This window comes from Theropithecus gelada, chromosome 7a, assembly GCF_003255815.1.
Source record: "Theropithecus gelada isolate Dixy chromosome 7a, Tgel_1.0, whole genome shotgun sequence".
Taxonomy (NCBI): Eukaryota; Metazoa; Chordata; class Mammalia; order Primates; family Cercopithecidae; genus Theropithecus; species Theropithecus gelada.
Genome location: NC_037674.1, coordinates 37,262,275 through 37,282,590, shown reverse-complemented (window position 1 = coordinate 37,282,590; position 20,316 = coordinate 37,262,275). Strand labels below are relative to the sequence as shown.

Sequence of the window (20,316 nt, the reverse complement as noted above, 5' to 3'; positions counted from 1 at the left end):
CCATCATGTTTACTTTTCTAGAGAGTAATTAATTTGGAGGTGGGTGCCAGGGAGATTAGGTTTCTTTTGTAATATTAATGGATGTACACCAAGAATATCGCTTCTAAGAATGATCTTATCCTTATTGGGAAAAAATTTTCTGTTTTTAGTTGAAATTGAGATGAAATACATCTTATTATAAATAAATTTTGACTCTTACTAATGATTACAGGATTGTAGGCAATTAACTGTCTTTCTTCATGCATGAGTACGTTAAAAAAAAAAAAGAAGAAAACCTCCAGAAATAAGCCAGCAGAAGCTTAGTTTCTAAGACTAAACTTTATTGCTGTGACCTAGCAGTACAGAATTGAACCCACTTTTGGAGAAGTACAGTACTGTCCTTCTCCCTTTCATTTAAATTTGAATTTAAAGTAAAAAACATTCTTAATAAACAGGAGATTTTTAAAAGAATTGTTGTAAAAATTTGTCATGAGAATGAAATAATTCTCAAATAAATCAAATGAGAGAAAGAGCTCTTTCTTCCTAGAGTAACTATTGTTACTCTTTTTGAAGTTTTTTCATTTAAAAATAAATACCTTTTTCCCTAAATATCTATCTCTTCCAACAGAACTTCCTCAACAATTTCCAAACTGCTAAAGAAGCTTTGAGCACAGCCACAGTCCAGGCTGCAGAAAGAGCTGCTTCTAGCATGAAAGACTTGGCTCAAAAGAGTTTCCGCCTTTTGATGGATATCAATTTGAAAGCACCAGTTATTATTATTCCTCAGTCTTCGGTATCACCTAATGCTGTTATAGCAGATCTGGGTTTAATCAGAATTGAAAACAAGTTTAGCTTGGTTCCTATGGAACATTATTCTCTTCCTCCAGTCATTGATAAAATGAACATCGAACTCACTCAGTTGAAGCTGTTAAGGTATAAATATGTAATCTAATTGTGTATTGCTTACTAGAAATAGGATTTTCATACAATTTTTGCCTGAGGTAAAATATTGTAGTAATTTGTGGTTTTCATTCCTTATTTCTTCTTACTATGAAACCTTGACCATTGGCTTCTTGGGTCAGTGGTTAATAGTCATGTATGCACCTCATAGAGTCTGTGTTTTCCCTTACTACATTTATAATATGATTTTTTTCATTTTATAAAAATTAGCCATTATAAAATTATAGTTTACTCAGTACTTAATTTAATTTTTTTATTTTTCTCACTTTGCACATAGCTATTTCCTTTTTTTTTGATGGGAAAAAACTTTGTAAAATATAAAATTTAAGATTTATTTCTCATTTTCAAACCTTGTCACATTTGGGAATTTTCAATGAGTTATCTAAAGGATTAGTGAATCCAGATGGGAGAGTGTTGGCTCTGTTGAGTGACAAGGGCATTTATTTGATTATGCAAATGATTGTTGGCAGGCGAGCTAGAATGACTATTACCATATGTTCGTTTAACTTTTAGATTAGTTGAGTTTTCCCCTTGAGTCTAGAGAAGTACCAATAACATATTAAGGGCTAAGTATAAGATCACTTTCTTTATCTTCCAGTTTTAGGAGGATGTAACATTTGTTTGCATGATAGTAAACTATTTGCTGTATCAACAGTGCTTGTGAAAAATAATAAATAATGCAGTAGTAATAGTGTATGAAAATTATGTCTTTGAAATCAGTGTTATATGGGTTTGATTTTGGATAGCTCTGCATATAAACTTTATTCTGATTTAGATTGATTTTAAAAATGTGAAAAGAAGTGTATTCTAAAAGACTTCTGATAGCAGCCTTTAGCCTTTATGAAATGTAGTGTGGAAACTGTTACACAATAGGATAGTCCTCATTTTAAAATGTAAATTTGAAGTAAAAAGTAAACTCTTGTTTTTCTTTCAGAACTATTTTGCAGGCTAGCTTGCCACAAAATGACATTGAAATTTTAAAACCAGTCAACATGCTTTTGTCCATACAACGAAACTTAGCAGCAGCATGGTATGTGCAAATTCCAGGGATGGAGATAAAAGGAAAACTAAAACCTATGCAGGTAAGTAGCTAGTATATGATATATGAAAATTTCTTGATAGATCATAGTGCAGTTCTAGTGGATATCAGAATGTAGAAGATGCTACATTATTGATAAAGCTAAACCAGTTTTCTCTTAGTGAGCATTTGTCTGTTGTATGTTTACTTTTGCCTAAGTAATAAATCGAATAAACTAGATTTTGTTTCCTATTTAAAAACAACAAAAATAAATAAACAAAAAATATGCAAATGAAATCATCCTTGTTTCCCTCACTTTTCTTTGTTTTCATTTTAGTTAGCTATTTGGTAAAACCAGCAAGGAGTCTGAGATAAAATCTGCTGGAGTGTGCTAAAAATATTATTCTTAATTTTGGAAAATTCTGTTAAAGTTTTAATGCAGTTAAATTGTAAGACAATGCAAAGTGATGTTCAGACACTACATTCAAAGCAACTTAGTGTTTTTAATGTGTAGAGGGCCTGTTTTAATTAGAAAGATGATATCATTTTGAATAGGCAAATGTGTATATTTGATAAGCATATAAATACACCATTATTTTTAATAGTGTAGTTTGTAGAGGCCCTGTTTTAATTAGAAAGGTGATACCATTTTGAATAGGCAAATATGTATATTTGATAAGTATATAAATACAACCTTTTTTTTTTTTTTTTGAGACGGAGTCATAAATACAACCTTTTTTTGAGACGGAGTCTCGCTCTGTGTCCTAGGCTGGTATGCAGTGGCGTGATCTAGGCTCACTGAACCTCCGCCACCCAGGTTCAAGCGATTCTCCTGCCTCAGCCTCCTGAGTAGCAGGGATTACAGGCACCTGCCACCCACTCGGCTAATTTTTGTATTTTTAGTAGAGATGGGGTTTCACCAGGTTGGCCAGGCTGGTCTTGAACTCCTGACCTTAGGTGATCCACCCTCCTCGGCCTCCCAAAGTGCTGGGATTACAGGCGTGAGCCATCGTGCTCGGCCACAGCATTATTTTTAATAGTGTAGTTAGCAAGTTGCATATCAGCTCAGAGGAGGAGGTGAGACTGGTTGAAGGTAGCTGTGGAAGTATAGGAATCCTGTGATTCTTGTGTGCCTATGTGTGAAACTGTTGAAACCAAACAGCCAAGGGTGGGATAGGGATGAGAGAGACTAAACGAAACCAAACAAAAATTTAGCAGTTTAATGGGTTTTCATACCTGTGATTATTTCAGAGTTGGTTCTAACATAAGATAGGAAGGATCAAAGGAGCAGAGTTCTGCTAGGGAAGAAGTTAAAATCGAAGCTTGTTGTAGAAATGAAGGGTTTCTTTTCATATACTAGTGGATATATTGCATGAAGAACAATTATTGAATTCTGTCTGTTTGGGCATTCATAGGGTAGGCTTTATTCCAGAGTATGGGTACCTTCTTTTAATTTCTGTCTTTGTGCTAAGAGATTAGATCTTGGGACTAATATTTGGCTCTCTCTTTCAAAGATTAGATCCCAGGACTAATATTTGACAATCCCTTTCAAAGATTGTGTGGTTATAGGTTTGCTGAAAGCATAAGTAAAATCTGAATGTCTGTTGGTAAAATTGTGGTATCTTCATATAATGGATGTTGTAAAGCAGATAAAGTGAATGAAATAGAACTATATGAAACAAAATTGATATATCTTGAGCATAAAAATAAAAAAAGTGAGTTGCAAAATGATAGTACAGTTCTATCAGTTTTATATAATTTCAGATTTTCAACAGGCAATATAATACTATTAATACATTGTTTTTTTTTTTTTTTTTTTTTTTTTTTGAGACGGAGTCTCGCTCTGTCGCCCAGGCTGGAGTGCAGTGGCGCGATCTTGGCTCACTGCAAGCTCCACCTCCTGGGTTCATGCCATTCTCCTGCCTCAGCCTCCCAAGTAGCTGGGACTACAGGCGCCCATCACCACACCTGGCTAATTTTTTGTATTTGTGTAGTAGAAACGGGGTTTCACCGTGTTAGCCAGGATGGTCTGGACCTCCTGACCTTGTGATCTGCCTATTATTATATTGTTTATAAGAGATGCAGTAGTGATAACTTTAAGAAAAGTATTCATGGAAATAATCTCTAAATTAGGCTAGTGTCTTTCTCTAAGGACGAAAGGAGAAGGGAATAGGGTCTCAGAGAAGTACATATGGGGCTTCCGCTATATCTGTAATGGGGAAACAAGATCTGAAGGAAATATTGCAACTTGTTAAGATTTGACAAAACCAGGTGGTAGATTCACAGGGGAAGATTATAGTATTCTCTGTCCTTTTCCTTTATGCTTTTTAAAGTGTTTTAGAAGAAACAAGAAAAAGTAACATCAGATACTTTAGCATCAAAGTATGATAATTACTTTAACCAAAAGGATCCTTATTAACTCAGGAATGCAGCAACAGTGGATGAGGCCACCACTGTCTAATTTGTCACCGATCCAGGTCTCTCTAAACACCCACTCTTTGGTCATAGTCTATAGTTTTCCTGGGCCTGGGATGCAGCCAAGAAAGGTTATCAGGCAGGTGATACCAGCAGGTTGTTTCCCTGGTCTGGGATGCAGCTCAGAAAAAGGGTATCAGGCAGGTGATACCAACAAGTTGTTTTGGGTGGATCGGTTTGACGGTTTTTAAAGAACTGTGGGGCTGCCTTTCAAAATTGTCCTTCATACTTGTTTTTTTCCCCTCAGCAAAGTGAAAGAGGGGTGAACTTAGTTGCCCTTCAGAAAGCTGTGGTAATCTTGGTTGGTATGAGAAGTGGGATGGGACACACAAGGAAATTCTAAGGCATTAAAATTACACCTGTTATATGAGGCCTGGGGCTTAGGACAAGCCATAAATCCCTGGTCATTATCTTGTACTTAAATAGCTCTGTATTTTCATTTAAACTGGGAACTAGGCAATTTCTCTGGTGGTAGGGACCTCATTTGGGGGAAATAGGGTACTGTGGTATTCAGAGGAGATTTGCTATTGTGTGAATTTGTAAGTACTTGAAACAGGCCTTTTGAGCCACTGTGTCTTACACAAGGTAGTAGAAGGATAAGAAGATTCAAAGAAAGTACTAGTTTAATGAATTTTAGCAGCCAGTAGCAGCTTCATTTGTTTTAGTTGCTTTATCTTGTTCTACAGCCACCTGTGATAAAGTTGGTATTATGCCTGTTTTAGAGATTAAGAAACTTGAGTTAAGGACATTAAGAAACTTTGCAGACAAGACAGCTTGAAAGTGGTAGAGTTGATACAGATCTGCCTGACTCAAAGCCCTGGCTCTTTTTCTTTTTGCCACACATACCCTTTTATGAAGGTAAGAGTTAATATGCTACCTGCCTATTTTTTGTTCTTTAAACATTCTTTGTAGATACATTTGTTTTTGTTCTAAGTGGTATTATTCTTGATAAGTTAAACAAATGTTTTATATATGTCCAGATGCATATGTACTGAGATTAAGAGCTAAGTAGCAGGAGAGCATCTTTTTACTTTTTGGTAGAGACTAGAAACTGAACAACACTATTCTTGTATTGAGTTTTGAGGGGAGTAAATAATACAGAAGAAGAAACTGGTGCTGGGTGAGGTGAGAGAGAGACAGAATGGAGATGGGAAGATAGGGAAAGGGAACAGATAGGCACAGGTTCAGGAACAGGAAGACATAGTAACAGATAAGCCATAGAGAGTGTTGGAGTACCAGAGGCAGGGGCCTGGATATGGGTGAAGGCAGAAGTGTGTGTACACACAGTAAACAAGGTGAAATACTTCTCTTCTGGTAATTATAGTCCTAACTCTAACTCTCTTTTTTAAGTAGGTGAACAATTAATTTGAAAAACCACAAATTGAGATACAGATATGATAGTCTGCATTTTTTATTAGTTATAGTTAACAAATTATTGATGGTTTCTAGGTTGCTCTCAGTGAAGATGACTTGACAGTTTTAATGAAAATTTTGCTGGAAAATCTTGGAGAAGCTTCCTCACAACCAAGCCCTACACAGTCTGTGCAGGAAGCTGTAAGAGTGAGAAAAGTTGATGTTTCAAGTGGACCTGACCATCTCAAAGGTATAAATTGATGATATTTACTTTATGGAGAAAAAATTAGTGTTAATGTCATATTTATATTTAGTATTTTTCTGGTTGTCCAGCACAATGTGGTGTGAACTAATTCAGTATTGTACTACTTACTGTGGAAATTTGGCTGGGGCTGGGATGTTTGTCTGTTGTCTGCTACAGGGGAAAGGGTCACTTGTTGGCATGTGCTTGTTTACCCTTTACTAGTGAATGCTAAATTTGCTGAATTCACTATGCACTGAGGTGGCGTATCTTGAGAGAAGAATCAAACTAGATAGGCAGTGTGGTAAGGTCCCAAAATAATTAAGAGAGAAAAGGACCTTGGTATCACGTATCATACTCAGGTAATTGAACCATGAGAAAGGAAGGTATTCTTATAACAGCTTTATTTATCTGGACTTACTGGAGCATTATGTATCAAATACATAAGATAATTTTTCACATCATTACTTTGAACCTATTAAAAGCAGTGAAACTTTTGAATTCAGCCATTTTAAAATAATTTTTCTAAAATATAAGGTTTCTTTTTGATTTCTTAAACAGATTATATTAAATATAATTTCACTCTTTTTTCATAATTTAAAGCCATTGATGTGAATATTATGTTTTATTAGACTGTAAATAGGTTAATATTTTCATGGCTGGAAAGAGATGAAGTACCCCTTGCCCATACAATGAATGGTCCTGGTTGCTGTGCTTTTCTAATGCTCTCATACCGTCAGCTATTACTTCAAATGACAGTAATTGATAAAACTACCAGTTGATACACCGTATCAACACTGCTTCTCCTATAGTTAGGCTAGGTGTGTTTTGAAATCAGACAAGCAAATGACTAGAACAGTATGCAAGGTTTCTGGTTTAAGTGGATAGTTTTAAGTATTGCATAAGCTTGATGAGGTCAACATCTCCCCAGGTGAAGTTTGTGCCACCATACAGACAAATGCTAGATAAACAGGCTGTTGTTATAGTTAAACAGGAACTATGTAGAGATGAATAAACTATTAACAGGCAAGTCTTACGTGATTAGTGATCTCATTATGTTCAGCCATGATCACAATCATGTATCTGGTTCTTGCTATATGGACACCGTGTCACTTGGGAAAATTTGTGAATTCAAATGGAAGCTGCAAAGATGATGAAAATTAGAATATAAATTATTTCCAAGAAAAATAGAATTTTCTAACTTGGAGAAGGCTTATATGGTTAAAGTTATGCAGTATTTGTTTTTCCAGTGACTTTTAAAAACAGACTGTTCTATAGAATGACAAAAAATTAGAGTCAATATTGAAAAAGATTATAGAATCTGTCCATAAGAGTGATTGAAAGCAAGTTCTATTCAGTCTGTATGCTCTGTCTAAAGATGAGGGAAAAGACTAACTTCCTGAAGTCTCATTTGTCTCAAAATTCCAAAGCACCCACTCCTTTCCCCTGCATCATATGTGAACTCTGTTTGATTTTGCTATTGAGTTTTATTCTGTTCTTCTTATAAAGATAACGGATTGGGTAATATAGGTAATTAGAGATAGTGAGAGGTGCATTAGGCTAGCAGAAAATCTGTTACCAGTTGTCTAATATAAGGCAAAGTATTGGACTGTTCTGTGTCTCCAATTTCATAATGTCTTGAAAATGGCTTGTAGCCAGTAAATGCCTTGAAAATTAAGTCCCCCTCTTTAAAAAAATTTTTAACATAGTCTGCCTGTGCCTCTTTGTACATTTATACTAAATATATATGGAATAGTCATTGTCATTTTTAAAATTTAACAGTTGGAATGTAATTGCCGTTTTTATTAATTGTCTCAATATGATTTACAGAATCCCAGAAAGCATCATATAAATTTAGACTAAGAAATTATCTCATATTTAAAAATATTTATAAAATTCTGTACCTACTTAAAAGGTTTTAAATTTTCACCATTAGAACAAGAAGATTGGACAGACTCAAAGCTTTCTATGAACCAGACTGTCAGTCTCCAATTTGACTTTCACTTTGAATCTCTTTCCATTATCCTTTATAACAATGACATCAACCAGGTATGTAATACATTTCTGTAATTAGAAATAAATCCTTAACTCTTGATAGTCAGTTTTAGAGTGTTGGCCTTTTTTGGTGGGACTTTTCATTGAAACATTTAATATGTCTATAAAATTCTGTTTGGCCTACAGAATATGCATTGGTCCTGCCCTCTATCTTTACTTTGTTAGTGTTTATAATCTTACAAGGCTAAGGCAAAGTACTCAGGGTTTTATTTCTTTCCAAGTAATATCAACACGAAAACACATTTTGATTTATTAACAATAGAAGAATTTTATATATGAGTGATTATTTGTACAGTGTTATTACATAGCTATATATATATATGTATATATAATGACTTACGAATAATTTAGTAGTGACTTTGGAGCCTTACCTGATTATTTTTAAATTAACAATTATCCTTGATATGTAAGCATTCATTGTGTTTCTATTAAATAAATGTTATATGTTGTAGATTATGTGTTAGGGATACTAATTAAAGAATTGAAGAACCAAGGTCTTATGCCATGATGATTTGAACTAAATAATATGTCAGTGGTATTTTAGAAAGCTATTTTTTTATTATGCAGATATTTCCTTCCAGTAAATATTTTTAATTATATTATGTCATACATTAATACCTATAATACATACGACATATTTTAATATCCATATTCTGTATTGATTATAGATTCAACAGTGAGCGTATACTCTAATTGGGCAGTGAACAATATACTCAAATGGACATTAACAACAGATACAGATTATGGGTATTGTATCTGTTCATGTCCTTTTATATGAAATATGTTCATTCATATTTCATTTCATTTACTACAAATTATGCAATATTCATACATTGTTACTATTGAATTTTGGGCTTGTATCTGTCATTTATGTGATGAACTACCTTATTTTCTAATGTTTAATGCTCATTACAACATCAGAAAATGACCTTACTGAAAATGAACAGTTAAATTCATTCTTCATTTTACTTGGTACCATCATTCTGCTGGTTCTGCAGTCTTAGAATCTTGATGTCTACTTTTATTTCATTGCTTGTATACCTTCCTTATTCATTGAGATGCTGAGTACTGTCAGTTTTTTCTTTGAATAAACATTTACTTTTTTCTATTAATTCTCACTGCTGCTTTATTTGAAACTCTTCTTACACTTGTAGTACTGCAGTGTTTGATTTTACTATTGTTTGATTTTTTACTTTCATCCATCCTAGATATTCGCACAAGTTCAGTTTCCTAAATGAATCTCATGTAGACATTTCCATCTTCCCTTTCCACTAATAAACATTGTGTTATATAATCTGAATTTCATCTTATGGAAAGAAATTCAGTGGCTCCAAATTGTCTACAAAAGGAAACCATATCAGTAATCCTATCAGGAAACAGTAGTGTGTTGTGATCAGTAGATGTGTCTCAGGTCATTTCTATTAATGGTTACAGAATAAAAGTTTGTGAATTATTTCCATTTTCATAAGTTAAAGGCATTCAAAGTTTACCAGTAATAATGTCATTCTGACCCAATCGTATGAAGATACCATCTTGAGTGAGAGAAAGGGTGAAGTTCTAACCAGTGTGCCGATGATTGCACATACCCAGCACCCCTATTATCAATGCCAGGGGCTCTAGTAAGCAATGGTGATGGATGTTCATCACTTCCCTGAAGGTTTTTGTTTGTTGATTGGTTGGGTTTTTTTTGTTTTTTTGTTTTTTTGTTTTTTAAATTCTGGGCATGCTGAGAGAATTTGGAATTATATGTTACGGTAGAATAAAGATCGAGGTCTGTTTTTCTGTACATGAAAATTTAAATATTTAGTTTAGGATTTGAGACTTTGATTAGGCCTCTGTATTTCTTTCTAGTTTTTTCCCTACCATTCTTTAATCGGAGTATCCAAGCCCAATCACCCTGTATCCTGTGTCCTCAGAGCATCTTGAATTGTTTGTTCATGTTTTTCCTTCATGTAGAGTGTCTTCTGCCACCCTCTTAGCCTATCTGATCCCACTCAGCCTCTGAGGCTCTATTGAGTTCTCACCTTCTTCATGAATTTTCTCCAGCCACAGTGATCTCTTCAACCTCTCTGAGCTTTTACTATTTATACTCTTTACCTAACCACTAAATGGCCTTTGTGAAATGTGAGAAGATATAAATATGAATGAATAAAATACTGTATGTCACAAAATATTTAATCATTTACAACTAATAGCATCTTATTGTGATGTTCCGCTTAGTGTATTTCTATTTTGTTTTCTCAAGGAATTAGGGTGTATGCTCGCTCACATCGTCTACCATGCCTTACTCTTTCTCGTAAACCTCATAAATCTTATCACTGTTTTTTAACAGAAGAGCTCATTAAATATTTATTAGTTAGAGGCCAGGCGCGGTGGCTCACGCCTGTAATCCCAGCACTTTGGGAGGTGGAAGTGGGCGGATCACGAGGTCAGGAGTTGAAGATCGACTTGGCCAAGATGGTGAAACCTCATCCCTACTAAAAATACAAAAAAAAAAAAAATTAGCTGGGCATGGTGGTGTGCGCCTGTAATCCCAGCTAGTCAGGAGGCTGAGGCAGATAATTGCTTAAACACAGGAGGTGGAGGATGCAGTGAACTGAGACTGCGCCATTGCACTCCAGCCTGGGCGACAGAGTGAAACTCCATTTCCAAAAGAAAAAATTTATTAGTTTGATTAATTGACAGAACTCTTTCCTAATTATTTTTATTTGCATTAAACCATAAATCAGATAAAATTTTCTATACTAAGCATTGTTGAATACTCACACATATATGTATTTATTTGTATGTACAGTTATACTCACAAACATGCATATTATTCTCTGTTCCATTCAGCTGTTTTAGCACTCATACTTTTAAAATTCATGAGATCAGTTTGCCTTTAAGCTTTGAATTAAGTAATATGTTTAAAAGTAATTATATAATATTTAAAGATAATTGATTCTTTTGCTTGAAAAATGTACCATAGGAGTCCGGAGTTACATTTCATAATGACAGTTTCCAGCTTGGTGAACTCAGACTACATCTTATGGCCTCCTCGGGGAAGATGTTTAAGGATGGCTCAATGAATGTCAGCGTTAAACTTAAGACATGCACCCTTGATGACCTCAGAGAAGGAATTGAGAGAGCAACATCGAGGTTTGTCAGCTCTGAATTTGCTATACATTATTTAAGGTTGACATTGCACCTGGCATGGCTGCCAGGTGTTGCTAAGCTAGGGATCATCAAAGGAAGATCTCTGTCTTTTCCATCATACTTCCTGATTTGAATTGCATTAAGAAGTAGTGCTAATATCAGATTCAGCTGCTTTAAAGGTTAAGTTAAAGGGAAGTTTATAATAAAATGGAGTAACATCTTTAGAATGGGAACTAAGAGAAAATGAGTTTTAATAGTTAAATCCACATGGGGTGATATATTTGGTGATATATTTTTCTAAATTCTTCCCAGTAGGCAGAGTTTTGTTTTAAAAAAGGCTTCAAGCAATGGATTTTGCCTCATCGTGTTTATTTTGTTCATGTCTTTTTAAAACAGTTATGCAAAATTTCTTTCAAAGTTTTAATAGAAATAGAATCTCTAGTGCATTCACATCATCAAGCCGTTTTTGAAAGGGTGACTTATAAAGTGGGAAATATGTAATTTTCAATAGCCTAATTATGTTTTTATTTTTTTCTCAAGTAATGAGACATAATATTTTGTATCTGATTTTTTTGTTGTTGTTTTTGAGAAAAACTATGTTGCTACTTAAACTTGGACTCCATTGCATACATATGGGATACTTGTGAGCCCTTGGTTTTTCTGAGAGATGAATAAATGAGGAAAGAGTGCTGTCATGCACCCAGCTTTTCTAGTTTGCAAATTTTGTGTCTGGAGTAGCTGTCCACAGCTCTCCAGGCAAGGGTGATAAATGCTATCATCTGTTAGGTAGCCTGCTTTTTCCAGTTCATGGGAGGACGTAGGGGAACTATAGTCGAGCACACTTGATAAACTCTTGATGATTTGAATTGTATTGAATACTTTCGGACTCAAATTTTCATAGGATGATCTTTGAAGATAAATTCCTTCAGGGAGGTTTTATTTCATAAAATAATATAAAAAGGCTGCCTTATATTTTGTGTGACTACACTGATGTGTTTTGTTAATTGCCCAAATTCCTTTCCGGCCATTATTGGTTTGTTTCTCTAGTATTGCATTATAATGTAATGCTCAAGAATTGCATTATAATGCAATAACATATATAATTCTATTATAATATAAGTATAAAATATTCAGTAATTGCTTAATAACATATATCTTGCTTTGGAGATTAGTAGTCTTGTTTACTAATGGATAATAAGATTCTATTTAATGTTGACCTGTTTTCTATACAGATTAGAAACTGAAAGGTGAGAGAGAGATTATTGAGATATATAGGAAATTCTTCATCTTTTTTATTGTTTTAGCAAGAATAAAATAATGAATAGCATATTTTTTTTTCAGAATGATTGACAGAAAGAATGACCAAGATAACAACAGTTCTATGATTGATTTAAGTTACAAACAAGACAAAAATGGAAGTCAAATTGATGCTATTCTTGACAAGCTGTATGTATGTGCCAGTGTGGAATTTCTGATGACTGTGGCAGATTTCTTTATCAAAGCTGTGCCTCAGAGTCCAGAAAATGTGGCAAAAGAAACACAGATTTTACCAAGACAGACTGCCACAGGGAAGGTCAAGACAGAGAAAGGTTAGCAGAATTTATCTGTCATAGATGACAACTTGTGTATTTTGACAAGAATTACAAACCAGAAAAAAGAGAAATGAAGAATTTAAGAATGTAAAATTAGTCTTTTAGGTTTAAGCATATTCTGTATATAAACTTTAGCTTTTTAGTTTTTAAAAACATTTTAAGAAATGTTTTAAAATGGAAACATTTTTAAGAGAGAGGTACAGTAGAAATTGGACTAATGGCCAGGAAACTCCACTTTGGTTCCAACTGTGCCATGAACATTTCTTTACTGATCCAGACATGAGGTTAATTTGGGTCAGTGGTTAGTGGTCTGTTTTATAGGTGGGGAATCTTATTCAAAGAAAACATGTTGAGAATTCTAGCACATTGAAGAACAATTGGAAACATTAAAGCAGAACATGGGGACTTTGGAGGACCCAGCAGGACTTCCCTGGATGTCAGCTTAACTCCTTAAACTCTGGAAGAGTTTGCATGTCTGGTCTTGGTGTATGCTGAAGCCACTTTCCGCTCTATACTTCTTTTATTCCAGCATTATCCAGTAGATCAGTGATTCTTTCTTTTCTTTCCCTTTCTTTTCCTTTCCTTTTCTTTTCTTTCCTTTTCTCTCCTCTCCTCTTCTCTCCTCTTTCCTTTTTTTAAAATTTTTAAATATTTTTAAAATTTTTTTGACATAGGCTCTCACTCTGTCACCTAGGCTAGAGTGCAGTGATATAGCTTGGCTTACTGTAATTTTCGCCTCCTGATGTGAGTTCAAGCAATTCTCCCGCCTCAGCCTACTGAGTAGCTTGGGTCCACAGTTGTGCACCACCACACCTGGTATTTTTTTTTTTTTTTTTGGTAGACATGGCTTTGCCGTATTACCCAGGCTGGTCTCAAACTCCTAGGCTCAAGCAATCCACCCACCTCTGCCTCCCAAAGTGCTGTGGATTACACCTTGCCCCTGCCAGATCAGTGACTTTTCTATGTTAAATTATAATTGTCTAAGGTCAGATATTTTTCTCTCTAATATATAACCCAGATTGGAAAACTAATATATCCTGGTAAGAATGCTATTTTTAAAATTTACCTTTAATATTTTTAAAATAGTGAACATATCTGGTATCTCTATATTTATATACGCTTTGAATATATTTATAGTATAGATTATATGATATTGACTGTGGACTTTTGGGTGAAATTGAAAGAAACAAGTAATAATAATCTCTTTTATCGGGTCTCTTTTCCTCTTCCTGATATTCTTCTTTCCAGTTTTCCCCTTCCCCTGCAAGATAGTATATACTTATGCCTGTGTACATGCACATACTTTAATTCTGAAAAAAAAAAAAAACTTCAAAACAGGATTATTCTTCCTGGGTCAGAGTGGTAATGATATTCTTGAGACAGGGATCAGATTGCCTTATCTTGCTCAATCTGCAATTGTTAATAATCATTTAATACTTAGTATTAATCAACCAATTAATATTGTCAGTTTCACCGTATCTGTTATAGAAAAACATTGAGAACAAGTTAACAACTTGTAGATAACATGTAGTCAAATGAAAAGACTTACCTTAAACTTTTCTGGTTCCTGTCGTTTGTTTCTTCAGATGACTCTGTTAGACCAAATATGACCTTAAAGGCCATGATCACAGATCCAGAAGTGGTATTTGTTGCCAGCCTGACAAAGGCTGATGCTCCTGCTCTCACAGCGTCGTTTCAATGTAACCTTTCTCTGTCAACATCCAAACTCGAACAGATGATGGAAGCTTCTGTGAGAGATCTGAAAGTGCTCGCTTGCCCTTTTCTCAGAGAAAAGAGAGGGAAAAACATTACCACAGTAAGAATTACCTTGTGTCCTAATCTTGGGTTGAAGAATGTCAGAAATGGTTGATTCATAGAATCCTATAATATGAGAGTTCTGCAGGGACTTTAGAGATTATTTATTGTGAACTTGGGGTTTTACATATAAAGATATTGAATTCCAAAGATGTTAAATGACAGCCATGGCTGCTAGTGACAGAACTGGGGACTACCTCCAGAATAGTTTTATTTTCATTATACCATCTTCTGTTGAGTAGTGTTTGAATTTTAGTACAAATTAATATTCTTTTTCAACTGTTTCTTTTGTTTACTGGAGTATAGCTAATGAATGAATGAATGAATATTTAGGCCTAGAATGAAAAAAATTAAATTGGAGTAATCTCGCCAAAAGTGATGGTGTTCTGTTATTAAAAGTGAATATCAATTATGTTTTCACATTATTATTGAAAAATATTATTTTAATCAGTTAATTACCACACCAATTATTTTGTAGTATTGATAATTTTATGGTAAGAGAATCATTATATTATGTGACTTATTTGCAGTGGTATTTTAAATTTAAAAAATATGTGGACAAAGTGACTTGCATAAAGAAAGTATGAAGTCTATAATATTATCATGAAATATTCTTTGACAGGATAATCTTTTTACATGTCACCAAAAGCTTATATCAATTAGCTCTTCCTAATTCTTTCTCTTTTAGGGACAAGGGTCTCACTCCGTCACCCAGCCTGTAGTGCAGTAATGCCATCTTACCTCACTTCAACCTCAAACTACTGGGCTCAAATAATCCTTCTGCCTCAGCCTCCTAAGTAGCTAGGACTACTAGCCAGCTAGTTTTTTTTTTTTTTTTTTTAATTACTTTTTTGTAGAGAAGGCATCTTGCTGTGTTGCGCAGGGTGGTCTTGAACTCCTGGCCTCAAGCAGTCCTCCTACCTTGGCCTCCCAAAGTGCCGGGATTATAGGTATGCACTACCATACCTGGCCTTATCCTATTTTTTAAAAAACTGGCAATTATGCAGTACTAATTGCTCCAGTCAGTTCAGGTACAAGCTTATTTATTCATTTCTTTAGTGATATATAAGAATATAGCTTCACAATTTGAAGATTTGACTTTTATCCTATTAAAGGCCTTATATGATATTTCAGACTGACCTGTCAAACATCTGGAAACTGTTTACTTACCTACCTTACCACAGTCTTTAGCTCACTTTTATAGTTATTTCAAAGGTATAGAGTCTATAATTTAAAAACTATTTTAGCAGAAAGAAACATTTTAAACAGTAAATGTGCTTTATTACTTGAGGATTTGGCATGATAAATTAATCAGAACTGCTTAAAGTGATTTACCAGTGTTCACAGATTTCTCATAGTTCAAAAGAGTCTTCACAACAGAGTCTCGGCTAATTTATTTTTGCTTTTTTGCTTTTAGTGTAATAGCAGGCTGTAAAGATCCCAAGTTAAGTAAGACATGGTTCTTGTAAGTGTGTTTTACATATATAATGGATCTATGGAAATGTGAATTTTGTTTATCTGTTTATAGGTCTTGCAGCCCTGTTCTTTATTTATGGAAAAATGTACGTGGGCTTCAGGAAAACAAAATATAAATATTATGGTTAAAGAATTTATAATTAAGGTTAGTACTTAACGTATTCTTTTTTTTCTTCACAACATTGCATATTTGCAGTTGAGACAGTATCTTTTGATGTCTCTCATAACTCAAGCATTATGCAAGTCACATACTCAGTAATCCGTAACTTCTAACGTGAAAGTATATTTTTCTTTAATGCAAATGTTTGTACTTTTTAATATCTACAAATGATTGGGGTAGTTTTGCTCTATTATATTTGCATGCATGTGTTGGGGAGGTTGAGTTGGAGGAGGGAAGAGACAGGTGGGAAGAGAAGGGAAGAAAGGATGGAGAGAAGAGGTTGTTATTACTTTATTTGTAATAAGTTCTTTTTAGGCTTTTATTTGACATATAATTTGATTGAATTTAATAACTATATTATTTGGCTTCAAGTATTTGTAATGACAGATGTACACTAGAAATAATTATTAGAGTTTACTGTTTTTTTCTCTGCATTTAAAGTATCGAAAAACAATAATTGTTTTCCAATGGTATTCAGGTTCTTTAAGCATGAGCTCATGCCCAGTCACGAATAGAAGATATAGGATACTTTCTGCAATCTATTTCTCTGCAGAAAGGATACAAAAATGAGTCCTTTTTTGGTTAATTGCTTAATTTTTGGTTAATTGGTTAATGCCAGTAATGGTAGTAGCTTTACTTATATAGGTCCGTGACCAACAGTGATTGAACTAAGGCTCAAACTAATTTCATTTGAAGTACCAGGTAAATATCAATTTAGTTTTTTCTCAACATTTTAAAATACTGGATAGTCTTAGAATATATATTGTTAATGGATTTACTTTTAAAAATATATAAAGTAGTAAATGAGGGGAAAACTCGAATTTGCATGTATTTTCTCTTAAGGTACTAAGTTAGGTGCTGGTGAGAATTTCCATTCTTTGTACATAAATTTATAATTGATTCAACAAACATTTTTGAGCTTTTACTGTTTATAAAAAAAAATGTCCTTTACAAGGCATTGGGGATATGTAGCCCCTGCTGTCAAAAAACTTAATGACATATGTGGGAGAAAGAAAGAAATCAGAGATTACAGCTTTCAGTGCTAGAGGCACGGCCAAGATTTAGTTGGGAGCACAGGTATGGGGCCTTTAATTCAGACCAGGACATCAGGCAAAGCTATGTAGAAGCAGGACTATTTGATGTGAGTTTTGAAAGGAGATTAAATAGATGGAGAGTATGGAATGGTTAATCCAGACAGAACTGATAATATGCACAAAGGCAGAGGTGTGAGAAAATCCGTTAAGATTTAGAGGGGTGGTCACATATGGCTGGAGAGAATGGTGTGGTGGAGTTGTAAGACTGGAAGCATTAATTATAAATGACATTAGTAAGACAAGGAAAAAAGTTGACAAGTTAGAAAAGCAGTACATACTAGATCTTGCTTTTGATTATATAATTATATCGCTTTACATTTTAAGTAAGGATTGTGAGAAGTGAACAATAAAGGGATACAGTTAAGTTACTTAACTTAGTATTTCGCAAACTTTGGGAGAATTCTGGCTAGGTGGTTGAATAGGCACTAGGCCACAAAGAGCTTTGCACATTAAGCTAAATAAAGTTTGAATTTTATCCTGTGGGATACAAAAGTTATGGGAAGTTGATGAAGATTTTAAACAGAATGACATACTCAGCTTTGGGTTGTAGAAAAATCATGCTGGTGGCAGTGTGGAGGGTAGGCTGAGAAGGTGTTGGGCATAGAAGATATCATCAGTGTAGAACTAAGGTGCAGTAATAGGAGGTGAGGGAAGTGAGCAAAGAAAGGCACTATCCAAAGATAATAAGAAATTTGCAGATCTTGGGGTAAGTCAGAGGAGAGCTGTGATTTCTAGTCTTCCAGTTTTAGTAAGGCAAATTTATATCTTTTTCTCCCTTTTCTTTTTTTTTTAAAGATCTTGTTGCATACCGATATTTATGTGTATCTTGACAAGGGTCACACACTTTGGCTTAGTTCATGTAGCTGATTTTAAAATGAATTTGTTCATGTTTCTATACTTGTCTATTCACATAACACTATTTTGCTCTGAACTGATCAGTTTAACTTTAGATTTTGACTACTGACATATAACATTAGTTACTCAATTCCAGATAACCTGAGTAGAAGTCAGTGTTGCATGATTACTTGGCTTGACACATAATTTTGTGTTCTCTCTTGTTTTTCTTGGTTACGAATTTATTCAAAATTTAAATTAGTTACTTTAATTTAAAATTAAAATTAATTTAATTAAAAAATGTCACTTATAAATAATGTATGTCACTTAAAATCATGTATGTATATATTCTCATCTGGGAAAGAATTTATTATAAATATTTTTCTGTTTTCTTTTTTAAAGATTTCACCCATAATTCTTAATACTGTGATGACAATCATGGCTGCATTGTCTCCAAAAACAAAGGAAGATGAATCCAAAGATACATCTAAGGAAATGGAAAATCTTTGGGGTGTCAAATCGATTAATGATTATAACACTTGGTTTCTTGGTGTTGACATGGCAACAGAAGTAACGGAAAGTTTCAAAGACATTGAACATTCATTGATAGAGGAAAATTGTGGTGTTGTTGTAGAATCCATTCAAGTTACCTTAGAATGTGGCCTTGGACATCGAACTGTACCTTTATTATTGGCAGAGTCTAAGTTTTCAGGAAATATTAAAAATTGGACTTCTCTAATGGCTGCTACTGCTGACGTGACACTACAGGTATGGCCACATCCCTTAATACCTTCAGAGACAACTTCCTGAAAGTGCAGTTTTGGAATTAAGATGTATACACTTTTCTTGTTTGTGCATGGCCACCATGAGTACATATGTGAATAGATATTTTATTCTGACATTTAATTTGTCAATGTATTTTTTTGATAATTATTTTTTAAAGATTGATTTGCTAAATAATTTGTTTATGACAATAGAGTAAGAGAGTAAAGGAAAATACACTCTATATATTGTTAGATGGGTTTTTTAAATGGCTAATGATATATAACGTTAATTACTCAATAGTTTTCCTATTGGTTACCGAAATATGTATTTAAAGCCAAAAGACTGTCTTATAATTTTGTGTGTGTCTTTCCAGGTGCACTATTACAATGAGATCCATGCTGTCTGGGAGCCCCTGATTGAGAGAGTGGAGGGGAAGAGACAGTGGAATTTAAGACTTCATGTAAGGAAATCTTAAAATATCTTTGGATAGAATGATACTATGCATATTCATTCTTAGTTTTTGGTTCAGTGATTCTTAAGATGTGGTCTAGGATCCTTGAAGCCCTTTTAAGGGCTCTGTCCATGAGGTCAGAACTCTTTTCATGTATCATTTTCATTCTCATTCTCTTACGAGTGTATAGTGGAGTTTTCCAGAGACTACATGAATGTGATATTGCAACAGATTGAATGCAGAACAGAAACGAGAATTTATCTGTCTTCCCTTAAGGCAGGCAGTAAAGAGATTTGTGTATGTTCCTCTTCTCACTGTATTTTTAAAATTGTTATTTTTGATTAAAAATGTTATTTATATTAGCATGTAATTTTTATTTTTAAATGAATATTTAATTTTTTTCAGTTTTAATTGTTAGTAGAGTACATATTGCTAGATACAACATAAATGAAACTCTTTAGTGTAATCAGTGATTTTTAAGGGTAAGACCAGAATATTTGAGAATTGTTAATGAACTCTTTTGTGTTATCTTTTTATGTTATTTTTTGAGAACACCTCAGAAACCTAGATACTGAAGCACATTATTTCTTGATTAAAAGGAACTAGAGTCATATATTGTTAAGAAATTGTCATAGCATACTTCTTTGGGGCAGCCTTACTAAGGAGTCGGGCACTGAAACTGACTCCACATATTCTTTTGTTAAAGATAAGTCACTTAACCTGTGTTCCAATTTCCTGTCAATAAAGAATACTTTTCTGACCTGCCTTTCTCTGGCATAGGGAGGCTAACAAAGAATGTTTTACAAGGCTTTTGAAATGCTACTAGAACAAAAGCTGATGGAATCTGATGGCTAGTTAAGTGTTTATTATATTAATACTACTTATTTGAAGGTGTTATTGGGTTAAAAAACAG

The 20,316-nt window shown here is 34.0% G+C and overlaps 1 protein-coding gene across 2 annotated transcripts in view; it reads left to right on the top strand.

Annotated features, from left to right (window-relative positions):
• The window catches only part of VPS13C (vacuolar protein sorting 13 homolog C), a 194,147-nt gene that overhangs the window by 110,222 nt on the left and 63,609 nt on the right, over positions 1 to 20,316 (top strand). For both annotated transcript variants that reach the window (XM_025389713.1, XM_025389712.1), the window contains 10 exons: positions 608 to 912; positions 1,874 to 2,021; positions 5,882 to 6,035; positions 7,963 to 8,075; positions 11,050 to 11,219; positions 12,558 to 12,805; positions 14,395 to 14,624; positions 16,152 to 16,244; positions 18,590 to 18,955; positions 19,326 to 19,412. In XM_025389713.1, coding sequence (XP_025245498.1) covers positions 608 to 912; positions 1,874 to 2,021; positions 5,882 to 6,035; positions 7,963 to 8,075; positions 11,050 to 11,219; positions 12,558 to 12,805; positions 14,395 to 14,624; positions 16,152 to 16,244; positions 18,590 to 18,955; positions 19,326 to 19,412 — 1,914 coding nt within the window. The remainder of the gene's footprint in view (positions 1 to 607; positions 913 to 1,873; positions 2,022 to 5,881; positions 6,036 to 7,962; positions 8,076 to 11,049; positions 11,220 to 12,557; positions 12,806 to 14,394; positions 14,625 to 16,151; positions 16,245 to 18,589; positions 18,956 to 19,325; positions 19,413 to 20,316) is intronic.